At 36.4% G+C, this 16,178-nt stretch overlaps 2 protein-coding genes across 4 annotated transcripts in view; one reads left to right on the forward strand and one right to left on the reverse strand.

The window, feature by feature from the left end:
- Positions 1-1,191, reverse strand: part of LOC121384561 (amine oxidase [flavin-containing] A-like) — a 44,124-nt gene extending 42,933 nt beyond the window's left edge. Inside the window, exon 1 of one of the 2 annotated variants that reach the window (XM_041515014.1) lies at positions 981-1,191. The gene's annotated coding sequence lies outside the window, so the exon portion shown is untranslated. Of the gene's footprint in view, positions 1-823; positions 887-980 lie in introns of those variants that run through there. The other variant, XM_041515015.1, reaches the window with a different exon arrangement.
- A 4,095-nt stretch (positions 1,192-5,286) lies between these two features.
- LOC121382684 (mitochondrial proton/calcium exchanger protein-like) overlaps positions 5,287-16,178 on the forward strand; it is a 28,793-nt gene continuing 17,901 nt past the window's right edge. For both annotated transcript variants that reach the window (XM_041512222.1, XM_041512223.1), the window contains exons 1-4: positions 5,287-5,434; positions 13,882-13,957; positions 14,323-14,782; positions 15,329-15,472. In XM_041512222.1, coding sequence (XP_041368156.1) covers positions 5,386-5,434; positions 13,882-13,957; positions 14,323-14,782; positions 15,329-15,472 — 729 coding nt within the window. In that variant the 5' untranslated portion in view covers positions 5,287-5,385. The remainder of the gene's footprint in view (positions 5,435-13,881; positions 13,958-14,322; positions 14,783-15,328; positions 15,473-16,178) is intronic.

Genomic DNA, 16,178 nt, shown 5'->3' on the forward strand with positions numbered 1-16,178 from the left:
ACCGATCCAATGTCTTGTGGATTTTTATAAAAATTCTTGAAGCCCTGTATTGGTCAAACGAGAAAACTTGCAGCTACCACATATTGTCATAGGCTTAATTTCTTAACAAAGAGAAGCAAGAGATTTTTATCTCCACTTTCCCAGACAGGACAGTGCATACCACACTTTCAGGTACCATTCTTGGGTCACCGATTAGCACTTTCGGAAGGACTTTTCTTTGGCACTGTCACTAACCCTAACTATTATAAGTATTTATGTTCTTTATATGTGACAGTGCCAAAGAAAGTCCTACCGGTCTTTCATATGTACGTTCCCCAACATCTCACACACACACACACGCACACACGCACACGCACACACAACGCATATGCGTTACTCTAAGGTTATTGGTACAGCCTTTAAATTTAATATTCTTGTTGATTAGTCCTACATGCAGTGGTGGATCCAAAAAATCCATTTAGGGGGCCCCAGTAACATGAGGTGGAATGCCAAGGGAACTTTAGGGGAGGTTTGGAGGGGGATGTAAAAAAAGAATGAAAATTAATATATAGGCCTAATAAAATTATAACTATCGCAAAATTTAGGGGGGCGGGGGCAGGGGGCCTGCCCCCTCTAGATCCGCCTCTGCAGTACATCTGCTAAGTTGATCAACTCATGATGAACTGTGTTACGGACTGGTTGTAGTGCATTTGTTGAAATGGGAAACTCTCAACTGTAATCATGGTACTTAAATAATGTGTATGCCTGTCCCAAATGTTCGACAATTATTCCCATAATCTATGCAATTAAGTATTATGCTGAATAAAGCTGCTGTATCACGTACTTGTATTCGTGCGGTTGTTCACACAGTTCGGCCTTTTCCGTAAACAACCAAATGTACCACGACTGTACGACACCAAGCAATTACTACGCATCGACATCCGCGGATGTAACTAGTACCTTGGCAGAAAATTAAACTAGTCAGACGGGTCATTACTAACCTGATTATTCCAGATTATATCTACTTTAAAATGATATTCTCTGCGGTCCCGGAGGCAGTCATTGGCAAAGTTAAGGTTATGTCCATGACAGACGTGCTTGAGCCTTAATTGAATGGGGACGTGTTACTACCAGCCTGGGGTTATACTATGTTATAGTTACATCATCCTTTTCCTGAGAGATTTGTCTAGTTAGACAACGGTTTTTGCGGCTGTTGAGTGACGGGTGTAATGATCGAAGGCGTAGCCCGAGATCTATTACACCCGTCACTCAACGGCCGCAATAACCGTGGTCTATCTAGACAAATCTCTCAGAAAAGGATGATGTAACTAGCTTGTACCACGCCCCCAACAATTCTCTATGACGCAATACAATGCAGTAAAGAACTACAGTCACAACACAACATAGGCTGGCATGCATATTGTAAATGTATGTTTGAAATTAACAATATCGACCCACTTAAACTAAAAAATAACAAAAACTGCATGAAAAGAAATGCAAAAGCCATAACTGAAACCCTTAACAACAATTTCAAAGAATACTTTACAATAAAACTAGAAAAATCTGAAAAACTCCAAATATTCAAACATATTAAAGATGAATATAAATTAGCCGAATATCTAAACCAAATTAAAAATGTAAACTTTTGGCAGGCACTTACAAAACTAAGAATATGCGCTCACCGACTTGAAATTGAAACTGGACGATATAGGAACACTGACAGAAAAGACAGACTATGCAGACTGTGTAACCAAGAAGTAGAAGACGAAATACATTTTTTGACAACATGTCCCACAAACTCCCACATACGAAATATCCTATACAATAAAATACAACAACTCTGCCCAGACTTTCAACATCTAACCAATAAAGAGAAATCGTTTTTTTCTCTTAGACTGCCCAGGGAATATATCCGTAATAATAGGTCAGTCGTGCTATGAAATGTTAAATCACAGGACAGAACTCTCTAGACCCCCTACCACAGTCTAGAACAAACTAAAAACAAAACCACATAACTATACTTTTATTCTCTTTCATGTATGCATTTATATCTGTATGCTATTTTATATTCATGCATAAAGGCAATTAATTTTAGAGTTTTATGTAACATTATAACATGTTCATGATGGTAGCATCATTATTAGCACTACTAGTTTATGTTTATGTACATTTCTGTATGATGCATATATGGAAATAAATGATTTGAATCTTGAAATCCATTAGAGATTTATATTGTAGCTTTATTAGTAAATAATTTTTAATGTCAAATTGAAGACTGATAACCCACCCCGTACGTATTGGTATGGTTCGCTGTACTGCGGCCACTAAAATAGACTCGTCCGATATTTTTAGAATTTGTATGCTCCCAAATAACGTTATAAAAGGCGAAGTGTGATTGGTCAATATTTAAATTATTATTTACAGACGAAATGTTACCTGGACATTGGGGAAACTGGGAAACTCTTTTTATGTGCCCCTATCCACAAGGGTTCAGGCACGCCCACCCCGGATTCAGCCTCTGACTTCGCCAGTGACCGACTCCGGGGCGGGAGGGGGGGGGGGAGTGTGTGAAAGAGATGAAGGTGACAATTTTTAATAGTGTGCATGGGCGGATCCAGGAAATATTTTTAGGGGGGGACCAAAAAAGAAGGGCACATTGACTCGTCAAAAGGGCACCTTACTACAAGTTTTGATATTTACAATTAATATGAATTCCTACAGTTCTACGTCATAATATACTAGCAATAATGAAGTAAATTGGCGTCACTCGCGTTAGAACCTCAATGGGGCCCCATTGAGACTCGATAACACAGACACATATCTGCAAGCTTGCGCATGTACACGAAAATCTTGATTTCATTTATCTACAATATAATTATTGTTTACTTAAAAAAAAAAAAAATTCTACAAACAAAAAGGGCACTTGGACATTTTGAGGGCACTTGAACAAATTTTTTTTTGGGGGACGCGTTCCCCTGGTCCCCCCCCCCCCTTGGATCCGCCCATGGTGTGGTAAGACCACTTAAAAACAGAGCCAAAATTAAAAATAATTTGGGGTCTATCATTACATATGTTTATATTTATATTAATATAAAAGCACCATAGTTATATAATTAAACCTATAACATTCTGGACATTGGGGACTACGCAGTGTTGTTAGTTTTAAATCACTGGCAGGATTCTGCAAGTAAGGTTTTGATTGGTGGACATGAGCTCCAACTGGCTGGTGTTAGATCCACGTGTAATAGTGGAGCTAATTTTAATTAGATTGGGGTAGGCCTACCACTCATGGGGAAGGATATACTCACCTTTCGCGAACACATACTATCATCACTTATGTTATGACAGTGGTTCGTGCGTGTGTCTGTGCGTGTGTGTGCGCGTAAAACGTCATCACAGCTGTATTTATTCCAATGAGCGAGTTTTGATTTAGTAAACTAGTCTGGGAGATGCAGTCGTCTTTGTGGCGGTCAAGAAGGATATGATCCAGTAAAGGACAACTTCAGTTGTGGCTTACCTCCTATAAATACTCACTGAACTCTGCATTGTACAGAGATAAGGCCTTGGTCGCGGTTATCAGTTAAATTATCGTTCAGACTATATGGGCCAGTATTCCTATTTTGGGGCAAGTCAATGTATAATTAATTTTATTTTGTTTTTAATTGGACTTCAGTTCATGTTTTCATGCAAAATAGGTATACTGCAAAAACAGAGTGAATAAAAAGTGTCTCCCCTACCTCTTGGATCCGCGTTTTGGACGAGTTTATTATTATTATAGGGATTATGCAAGGTGACGTCGCTCGAATAGTGATGCCATCTTCATCCCTACCAAAATAATTGTTTGTTCCATATTAACAGGCAAAGTAATTCATGTATCGATATTTGTTTTTAGCTGAAAAAGATGAAAGTAAAACATTGTACCTGTTGTCAAATATAACATGAATAATAATTACGGTTAAATGGATTATGCTTATTGTTCATGATGCCAAAACAAAGGTAACACAGTGTCCTGTCATGAACCTAATTAATAAGACCAGACAGAAAGAAAGAAATGTTTTATTTAACGACGCACTCAACACATTTTATTTACGGTTATATGGCGTCAGACATATGGTTAAGGACCACACATATTTTGAGAGGAAACCCGCTGTCGCCACTACATGGGCTATTCTTTCCGATTAGCAGCAAGGGATCTTTTATTTGCGCTTCCTACAGGCAGGATAGAACAAACCATGGCCTTTGTTGAACCAGTTATGGATCACTGGTCGGTGCAAGTGGTTTACACCTACCCATTGAGCCTTGCGGAGCACTCACTCAGGGTTTGGAGTCGGTATCTGGATTAAAAATCCCATGCCTCGACTGGGATCCGAACCCAGTACCTACCAGCCTGTAGTCCGATGGCCTAACCACGACACCATCGAGGCCGGTAAAAGACCAGTCAGAAACCAGTGATCGACTTGCCTTGATAGCGATGTCTATTTTCTATATTATAGATCGATGCAAAACATTTATATGTATATAAGCCCCAAACCTCACAGATATACAAAATTATATAATGTCGAAGTGCAGCGTGGCAAATTCTAACATTACAAATGACATATGTAATAGATGAAATCCATACAGAGAATATTTAAGCAAGAGACATGAATTATTTCACTATTTCACTTGGTCCTCCAAATAGGGAAAATGGCTCACATATACGCGTCATAAAAAAAATACATATACGGGCAGGATGTAGCTTAGTGGTAGACCGCTCGCCAAATGTGCGACTAGTCGCAGGAGTGACCACCCTCTTTTACATTTGGAATTTTTTTCCATCCTAGACGGTGCCTCATAAATAGTATTTCAAAGGTCGTCGTATTTCCCATGGATCCACCCGTGGAAAGGGTCTTGACTTTGTAAGCTTTAGTACGTAGATCTATATATGTCATCAAACTGTGTTCTGAAGCAATACTAGTTTTGCTCTTCTACGTTCATTAAAGCAAACATGTATGGAGCTCTCTCTCTCTCTCTCTCTCTCTCTCTCTCTCTCTCTCTCTCTCTCTCTCTCTCTCTCTCTCTCTCTCTCTCTCTCTCTCTCTCTCTCTCTCTCTCTCTCTCTCTCTCTCTCTCTCTTATTTAAAAATATTATTACTATTATTATTATAATTATTATTATTATTATTATTATTATTATATATTTTTTTTAAAGATAACTACAGCAACAGACAATAATTAAACTCTCAACACTGATAATGCTACTTTAATGATTTGCATTGGCCTGATTTCTTCCCAAGATGCAACATTTCGTCCTTCAGGAATTACAATATGGCCGCAGTGAGAAATGTGTGAGTGTTTACCGGTCAAGACGAAGCTTGTTATCAATGGATTTTGCTAGCAAGAAATGAATACAAGCTGCATTTACAAATGTCGTACATAATTCTGTCAAGATTTGCTGGTCGCACAACTGCCAATGGTAAGAGCTAGTTGTCCGAGGAATTTGTTCATTTTGTTCAAAATCAGCTGATGACATGCAAAATCATGAAAATGATGCATCCGATTGGCTGTTTTGCTCAGTGGTTAGAGCACTTGTTCAATGTGCAGTGCCTGGGCAGTTTATTAAAGTGCTGTTCCAGATGTATGATGTATTGAGCTATATCAATCAAGATATTATTTAATATGATTAAAAAATTATAAAAAAAAATGTAAAAAATTTATATACCGGTATATTTTCCATTTAAAAAGATTCCCCTGAAAAACAGAACCAGCTGAATTCGTTTCGGGAATTTCCATAAGATTTGATCCGTGACGTCATGAAGGGAACTCCTTTCAATAGTCAGCGCCATTGTTCATTGCTTCTTTTGTGTTTATTATGGTTAAACGGCGTGTTGGTGGCGGCTGTAGCAATACAAAACCGATAAATTTAGTCTTCACGCATTTCCTAGTAATGTTGCTGTGAGAAAGCTGTGTGTGAATTTGATTAAAACAACGTGGAAATACTTGACAGGAAGAAAATGCCGGAGACCGTTGCAACAGCAGACACTTTAGTTGCGATTCATCCGAACTGGCTTGTCGGCTTAAGTGAGATATGGGAATACCATGTGTTATGGCTTTTAAAAAAAGATACCGTACCAACAATTTTTCTGCGACACAAAAATTCAACAAGCCGACGCCATCCACACCGAAACGACCTTGGGGTGCATATCGTCAATGTCCCAAATTGCGTTATGCTTTCAACTCCGGTCAGTTTGTTTTCTCATGCACGGTTCGTGCAATCATCGAGATTCGATTTGTTGTCGTTTGCATCTCGTTCATTTGTGAGATTTTTCTTTACAGTTCGTGAACATTAAAACAATAAAGTACAGACAAGTAAGTATCTATAGCCTAGTCCGTCCCATCCTACAAAAATGTAGGGGTTTTTTTGTAAAAAAAAAAAGAAAATACATTAAATTAATTTTACTATACCTTCCCACAGAGAAAACCTTTTTTCATACTATGGAATGTGCTATACGTTATTTATTTCTGAGCAGACTGTTTTCACAACTGCACACAAAAAATAGTATTGTTTTGTTATTTCCAAAACACTTTTACTTTTTTTTTTTTACGTCAAACTAAACTGAAATTATTCACAAAAAAACTCATCTTCATAGAGGGATGGGACGGACTAAAAGTCATTTTTGTTTATTTCTTGAAATTACCGATACCGGATCCACTTGACTCATAGAATTCAAGAGTTATTTATCGTCTTTTCTACTACATCACAAGTATTAGAATATACAGTGTAGCAAAATAATTCGCACGGAAAGCTAAAGAACAAAACAAGAATAAAAGTTGTAAATTAGTGGTAAGCTGTCTCCACGACCATTTTCATCGTCATCTGTCAGGCCGGTGGTTCGTCGGAAGATGTTCCAGGTTCAAACTGATACGGCATTATTTGTTGTGTTGCACAAATATTAGTCCAGTCGTCATTACTACACTATTCATCATCGAAAGAAGAATCGCATGATCAATGAGCTTGGCAGTCGCTGTCGGTCCCACTTTCGCTTGCACTGGAAGTCATCTCGTGGTAGGTTTCAGTGAAGCGCGTTCCCTTCGTGACGTCACGGCTATTTACAGGCAAATGTTTTTACCGAGAATTTTACTCGGTCGTTTCCGGCAGTGTTCTATGGGAATGATGTTTTAATACTTTTATGGGGCATTTTCGTAATTATTGATTTTACCTATCGGTGTAAAATATTATTGCAATGAATTAAGAAAGCATTTAATTATGGAATTTGAAATTTTAGTGTATGGTCTGGCACAGCACTTTAAAACTAATGCTTGATCGTTGTTTGGTATGTCATAGGCTATGTTATATGTTGCAATTTATGGGGAAGATTGCTTATCATTGTGTTTATAAATATTGATATGCTTTAGAATCAATCAAATTAAAATTACTTTATCCTGGCGTCACGTGTTTGCGAAATATATGAATAAAATATAAATAAAAAATTGTAAGTATTTAATAATTTACCTACCTGTTGCCACAATAGTTTACCACATAAAACACTAGTAATCCGCAATGAATTCCATAATATCCTTGGAGAAAATGTCTTGCTTTGTCGTAAAAGAATTTCCTCTGTATTTTAGTAACGTCGCATGTTTTCGATCGTTTCGTTGGTCGGCTATTTTCTCGATCGCTGTTGCGTTGTATGGAGCACTATTGATGTCATATTTTACACTTAATTCCACGTTATATAACTGATTTAAAAATGTAACTTTCAATCAATGTTACTTAACTTTCAGAATAAAGAAAAATTTAGGCTAAACGTTTAACATATTTTAAATATTTGTTTTCAGATTTTTTTTACTCCAGTGATTATTACTCTTCCATTTCATTATGGCAAGGACACCAAAATTCGGAATGTCTCTGTACAACCCTAACTGGAGTGCAAAATTTTAAATGTACCCAATGCTGACATGCCGGGTAGGTGCATTGTGCCCACGAAACGAAGCAAAGTGAAACACAGTGTTTGTATTCGTCTGGTTGGCTCTTCTTGCACTTGCAGCAAAGATCGCTAGGGTCGTCAGATTCCTCCGATGTATCGTCTTCGTCTTCAAGCTGCTGTTTTGTGTTAGCACTGGGTGGGAGAAAACTTCCTGACGTACTTGGTTTTGGTGAATCTTCAGTTTTCTTTGATTTTGTACATTTTCTTTTCTGCAATCCTTCCTTGTTTTGTTTGTTCTTTTGATGTTCCCTGATATCTTCCAAAACCAAATCTTCCGTGATGGCTTTACCACTGACCACAGCACTGAGTACTTTCCTCTTCTTAGTAGGTTTTGGTTTTCTTGTGATCACTTCTTCTGCAGTTGTGAAAAACGTCTTGCATTTTGATGAATTGTCTTCACAGTTGACTGTTGCCGTGGTTTGTGATTCATTTTCTGACTCCATGTTGTTGCTTAAAACAGCTGAAGGCAGGAATGTTGAAGGCTGTATAACGTCTCTATTAAATGGATAAATCCCGGTCTTTCTGAATGATGACTGCAGGTTGGCGGGTGTGAGTGCTGCACAGTAAGCTTTGCAGACAGTCTCACAAAGGGAATGTCTGTCATTGGGTGTGGAAATGCCCTTGGTGTCGTTGATACGTACAAGAAGAGGATTAGACATTAGCCGTGACGAAAACATAATATAAATATGTTTTCAGTGAACACTGTCTATTGGTCTGAAGATTATTCAATATTTTTATTTTCAAATGAAGATTTTGATGTAAATTATTGCACAGAGAATAGACCCTTAACTGCCATAACAAGGACAAAAATAGACAGCCAATGAAACTATCGAAAACATGACGTTTGTGAAAATATAGCGGAGACACCTGTACGACTTAGCAGGCAGTGTTTTTTGAGGAAACTAATGTGACATGAGAAAGGTAAAGTAGTATTGTATGTACAAAATATTGTTTATATATTATATTTTAATTGTTTGCTTATCGTATGGAAAACATATGACGCCAGGATACTCCTTGCTCACGATATCGCAGCATTTACATTTTTGCAGTTTAGCATGCGCAACGCCCCCTGGTGGCACGTTTATTATTAGAAATGTAAGTACAGACAACACATTGTTTTGCCCGTTAACAAATTTGAAGAAATGTCAAAATTTTGGGTACGTATTCATAGTTTTATTACTGTTTGGTCATAAAATAACAGAGTATGAGATTTTACTGACACCCCCATGCTTATAAATAGCCCCCGTACTTAACATACACGTATACGATTCTGCTCTGACAGCTATCCGACTGTCGTCTGGTTGTTGACCATCAAAACGAGGCTATACACGGTCACAGTGTTACTATATTTAGAACACACAACCTCTAGAAAAGTATGGAAACATTTAAGGGCCATGCCTATATCAGGGCATAAAATTTGGCACGAACGATTTTGTCGTTCATCTGTCGGTTATGCAAAACCAATATCGACACGAACAACAGATCGTTCATGCAAAAACTATAATCGCTTGTCAGAAAATGTAAACTGACGTGTTTTGGCTAATATAACTTGGCATTCCACAACATACAAGACATTAAAACAGTGCAATAAAATATTCTGTATCGCACATGTGTAATCTGGACCGGAACGTTTATTTGGGGAATCCCCTTTTTGTTTTTTGTTTTTTTTACATCATATTGGCTTTTGATTTACAAATGACGTCACGACTTATTAAGAGCTATATTCATAACGTCTGGCACTTTTGCACGTTATGCTAAAACTGAGCTCATGAAAGGAGCATTGAACAGCAGTTTACAATACATTGTTGATATATATATATATATTTTTTTTTTTAAAGGTATGTAATAAATACAGAATCTAACATACGTTATTTTCGCTTCCTATTTATTACACACGTTTATTGCGTAGCGGTCTCATGGTAAATATTCTTGTGGACAATAAACGTGTGCAATAAATAGGAAGCAAAAAAAACTTATGTGAAGTTCTGTATATTTATTTACTTTTTGACACCTGTGTGGTTACGTTGAAATATATGCATTAATTCTGAAACATGTATTGCAATGAAAACAAGTACAACCCTTGCTAAATCAATTTATTAAAGCCGCACACCCTAGTTCCATCCAGCGAAAATAAATTATAATTTGGTTAATCTACAAACCTGTAACACACTTAGATCACGTTTTTATCAAATGGAGTGAAAAAGCAGGTTTTATATTGATAAATACCATGGGAATCCCCATGTCCCAATTGCTTGAAATAATTTTAAAAGTTAGTATTCTGATGTCACCGGTAGATGTCGCTCGAAGCACAACAATGCCTACATCACGACAAATTTCACAGAGTGCGCACAGACTTGGGGTGCGTTCCTTTCACCGCTCCTGGACATGTTCCAACTGTTCTGTCCTGGTTGTATCCCCTCTCCAGATATCGTAAGACTTAGCAAAATTATTGGTTTTAAGGGTTTGTAACGTTTTGTATTGAGACACTTACTTGTCTGAACTTTATTGTTACTGAAAATGTTCACGAACTGTGAAGAAAAATCTCACAAATGAACAACAAGCAAACGACAACAAATCGGATGTTGATTGCGCGAACCGTGCACGAGAAAACAAACTGAACCAAAATTATAACGGTCACATGGTATATCAACGTCTGTGACGTTTACACAGGAAGATTCCCTCTAAAAATAGATTGGACCTCGCTTGCTTAATGTTTTTTTCTCGAGTGCGCGTGGCTTTTTAAGAAATACAAAAAATGCATTTCGTGGTTTTATAAACGTCAGGATTACCAGGATTACCAAAAAGCACTTCAGGTGAATGGAAATGTGTATTCTAAATAATAAAATGTAAGTAAAGTGCAATTTTAATTGTGAAAAAATGGGTTTAATAGCGAAAAACAACACTGTAATGGTTAACAACTAGCCGTAACTAGGGCGTGTCCCTTTAAAATATGACATACACAGCGAAGAAAATAGTACGTTTAATAAGGGACTTTAAAATAACGAAGTGGAAATTAGAACATGATGAAAATGTAAATGGCAGCTTTCAAGTTAGTCACAGCATACCAAATAATAATAATAATTTAGTATTTATGATAAGAATTTGGAGAAAAGCTACGAAAATCGCCCATCTTAGATTCTCATTTGATTATCGTTGCCGGTTAACCTTTTCATTTGTATCTGAACCACTGCAGAAAATTGTTCGTGCAGACACTAAAACAACACTAATGACATATCGTTTGTTTGAAAAAATCCAATGTTATGCCCTGCTATATTTATTGGCAATTTAAACAAAACACATAACTTTTAATATGTTCTATTCTTGGTTCCAATCAATAAATATTGATTATATAACTGTTAAATCTTACTGATATGATGAACAATATAAAAAATGCCCATATGGTCTTGCATAATAATAATAATTATTATTATTACTGACTTTTCCATTGGAAAATGTAAATATTTTACTACAATTGAAAAATGAAACATTTTAAGTTGACTTTTCTTCGTTCTTGTGTTGAAGTTTGTTTACTAGACATAAGTACAAATGTGTGTACAAAAAGAGCCATTTTTGACCCATGCGGTCCACCATATTGTAACGTTTGCGATTTACCGCGATATCATGGTCACCTCCCTTGAACGGAAACCAGTGCTATGTTATATTTTTTAATGTTAGAACTACATTTATTTGTCAACACAATGTCATGGACGTGATTGCAGATATAGCAAAAATTGCAACCCAAGTATATTTACCTTCATATCTGTTAGTACATTTCTTTATTTCTTCCAAATAGTTAAGTACTGCGTTATCGTGGTACCCCAGTATACATGTGGATCTAACAGCAGCCCGTTGGAGCTCATGTCCAGTTGACCTTTCATTCGACCAATCAAAACCTTACTTGCAAAATCATGCCAGTGATTTGAAAAGAATTTGAAAACATTCGGAATTATGCCGAGGGTATACGAAATGATTACGAATTAAACCAATGTTATCCGATTTGCATAGAAAATATAAGTACCAGTCATATATTAAAAGCTTGCATGGACGCTACCGTTCAGGTCACATTATTTTAAAGGATTGTCTGTTATGTCTTTTATGTTCATTGAGGTATGAACGAAAAACTCATCCACAAACTATGAATCGGCGAAGCTGTTCTCACATAAGGTTGCGGATGATTTTTTTTTTTCATACCCAGAAAAACGTAAAAGAAATAACAGACAATACTTACAAAATTAAATTTGAATCATACTTGCTAATAATAATAATAAAAGTGCATACTTTGTTTTGAATTATTTTTTATCCATAAACACGAAATGTTTTGTAGAAGAAAAAAAAAAAATTCACACCTAATTCATAAAGTCTAGGAATAATACTAGTATTTGTCGCGCATTGGTTCATGGCATTAAAGCTGCAGAGCTAAAAGGTTTACCCATCGACGTCTTGTCATTGTCCTTGACAATTCTTGCATCAACTTAAGATACAACAGGGTCACGAGAAGTTTGACAATGCATAGGTGGTAAAGTGCTCGGCTGTCGTCATTACGTGTATATTCCTTTGAATTCACACCGTTGGGTAATAGATGATTGAATCTCTTAACTTGGTTGCCATAAGAAAGTCAGTGTAGCGGAAACAGCGGTGTCACTGAATACACAGAGATCGCTGCCTTTGTCAATTAACTATTAGTTACGGTAACCGATCACGACAAATTAATCCTACTTTTACCAGTCCACAATTTCTCAAAGCCATAAGTCACATGACTAGTTGCATTCTGTAACAATCGTCGTCTGCTAGTGTTTTCTTTTGAGCTCGATAAGACCATTTTAGTACCTTGTTCAGTGGTTTAGATAATTATATTCGTTCATCTTACTGTTTCAGTAACTACAGGTACAAATCATGTGTTTACAGTCAAATATGAGCATCTCTTTTGATAGTTTCATGCTCACAATACTGGTATGTCATTGATTTCAGATCTCGCAATTAATATATATATATATATATTTTTTTTTTTAATTTTTTTTTTTACGCAAAATATTATTATTGACACATAGAGACATTTTTCAATATAAAAGTACTTTAGGACCAAAAAATATATCGACACAAATGTAAAATTGACTCAAATGTATCGACTCAACCGAGATGAAAACATGATAGTTAATACACATTTTGGCGGGGACCAGCCAGTCATATTGACACAATCGATATATTGATTCAAGCAAGTTCGACACAACGGTGCTCTACTGTATATAAATCCTAGCATTAAACAGCAATAAAGGACAAATTAATTCATTTATGGTTTTGTGGGAGTTTATTTTGGGACGGTTTCCTCAAGCTTTTCTATTCGTCGAATACTGGGACAAAGAAACAAATGTTTTATTTAACGACGCACTCAACACATTTTATCTATGGTTATATGGCGTCAGACATATGGTTAAGGACCACACATATTTTGAGAGGAAACCCGCTGTCGCCACTACATGGGCTACTCTTTCCGATTAGCAGCAAGGGATCTTTTATTTGCGCTTCCCACAGGCAGGATAGCACAAACCATGGCCTTTGTTGAACCAGTTATGGATCACTGGTCGGTGCAAGTGGTTTACACCTACCAATTGAGCCTTGCGGAGCACTCACTAAGGGTTTGGAGTCGGTATCTGGATTAAAAATCCCATGCCTCGACTGGGATCCGAACCCAGTACCTGCCAGCCTGTTAACCAATGGCCTAATCACGATGCCACCGAGGCTGGTAAATATTGAGACAAAATCTGGTGGAAGAGTGAGGTGGGAGAGTGCTGTGCTCTTTTATATATTTTTTGTCCGCATAAGTACCAAATGCCAATGGTGGTTATATATTTTTCAACTTTCACTTGCATTTGGCGAGAATCTAGTACATTCTGTAGCCCTGTTTTATTTGATTTTGGATATTATTGTTTCTTTACAGGTGGTCGCTACTGGCTACGATTGGTTAATTGTCGATGCAGATGTCATTTAGGAACTTTAATTCATCAAAATAAAAGGTATGTAGCAATAATCTTACACTATATTGGTGATTTAAAAAAACAAAAAACAAATTTTAATATTGTAAAACTGAAACATAGCACAACCAAGTAAATAATTTCAAAAACTTACCTATATATTTACTACTATTTATTCCAAGTAAATAAGGTTTCATGATATTTGATCATTATAAATTGGAAGGTAAAATATATATGTGTGTGTGTGTGTGTGTGTAGTTTGTGTATGTATATACATATGAGAAACAAACAAAACAAAATGCTTGAAAATTTCTATGAATATATAATTTGTTGGCTGAATTATTCATTTATGACTTTTTCAAATATTACCCCAAATTTATATATATTTTTTCTCTTCTTTTTTTTAGTGACAAAGTTCTTTATAGATCTACTCAATGGATTAAAGGAAAACATTTCTCCACAAGAATTTTGCCTATAACTGGAGTAACCTCTCCTTGGCTTGGTGGACATCCACTTGCTGTTGGCTGTAATCAGCATAATTATCTCATAGATCCCACGCACGACCCATTATTTTTAACCAATAGAGTAATTGTTTCCCGCAATATTCACACCAGTAATTTATTGTGTAAAGATGAATCTAAAATAGAACAGTCTGTGAAGGTTTTGAAAGAGCAGTCCGAAGTGAAGGTGGTGGATCAAGAGAAGACTGAAGTTGTGATAAAGAAATCTCTATGGCAGAGAATTGTAGCGGAGTTAAAACATTATTACCATGGTTTTCGATTACTCTTCATAGACTTCAAAATTGCAGCACAACTCTTGTGGGGTGTGCTGAATGGGAAATCTCTGACAAGAAGAGAACATAGACAGGTAAATGGGTGGAGAGATAAATGGAATAGAATGCTGATCTACATTAAATTTGTGAGAACATAGACAGGTAAATGGGTGGAGTGATAAATGGAATGTAATACTGATCTACATTAAATTTGTACCTATATAATACTGTCCTATGTTTGGACATTTTTGCCAGACCTGTACTTAGAGAGAAGTACACAAGCATGTGAACATTTGATGGCACGTGTATAATTTTGTGATAATTTTCTAAATTATCAGAACTATATATATACTAGTTTAGTTAAAAACAGGAGAAAATAATGGGGTGTTTACAGTAATGGTGAAAGCTTGGCATTAGTCTAATTACATCATGGTTGGTTGTTTCATTAACCTATAATGATAGTTGAATTTATTTTGTCTTGAGGACAGTATACCAAAATCAAGCTGAAATAGCATATCATTTTTTTGTTTTCTAATCGGCAAGTGGCTGGAAATATTGTTGCTTGTAAACTGTATTTCTTTTAGGAGTCCGTTTTAATTCAGTTTGAACTAATTTACATCTGTTTATTTTCTCTTTCGCAGCTTGTGAGAACAACAGCTGATCTCTTTCGACTGGTTCCATTCCTTGTATTTCTAATTGTTCCGTTTATGGAATTTCTTTTACCTGTTGCCGTGAAGCTGTTTCCTGCCATGTTACCAAGTACTTTCACAACAGAAAATAGAGAAGTACGTTTTGGTGGGATTTTTTTTTCTGTTCTGTTTAATGCATACATGTAGAAATTGATTACAGTACTCAGTTTTACTTCAAATGCTAATTTGCACACCATTGTATTAAAATATTTCATTAGCTATAATATGTCTTCCTTTAAATTGACAATCAGAAAATTTACTGGTTTCATGTGTGTGTTCTTGTTGGTTTTCAAAGAGATGTGAAATGTATATTGTCTATAGAATGAGTCCAAACAGGAAAAGCTTCCATAAGTGTTTTTCAACTGTATAATTTACTGAATGTTAGTTATCCACCAGCCTCGGTGGTGTTGTTGTTAAGCCATCAGGCTGGTAGGTACAGAGTTCGCGGCCCGGTACCAGCTCCCACCCAGAGCAGGTTTTAATGACTCGGTTGGTAGGTGTAAGACTACCCTCTTCTCTCTCACTAACCAACTAACTCTCATTGGCCTGGACAGACAACCCAGATAGCTGAGGTGTGTGCCCAGAACAGTGTGCTTGGACCTTAAAGGGACAGACCCTAGTTTCAACCTGTGAAAATTAACACTAAGCTTAGTTAATCTACAAAGCTGTAACACATTTGGATAATGTTACAATTGAGTGAAACATGAATCTGTGACTTTGAAATGCTGAAATACCCTATAAAAATAGACTAAAATTCGACTCATAACTGTTACTTTTCAGACACACATGCGTTTTTAAAAAT

The sequence above is a fragment of the Gigantopelta aegis genome, chromosome 10, assembly GCF_016097555.1.
Source record: "Gigantopelta aegis isolate Gae_Host chromosome 10, Gae_host_genome, whole genome shotgun sequence".
In the NCBI taxonomy this organism is placed as follows: Eukaryota; Metazoa; Mollusca; class Gastropoda; order Neomphalida; family Peltospiridae; genus Gigantopelta; species Gigantopelta aegis.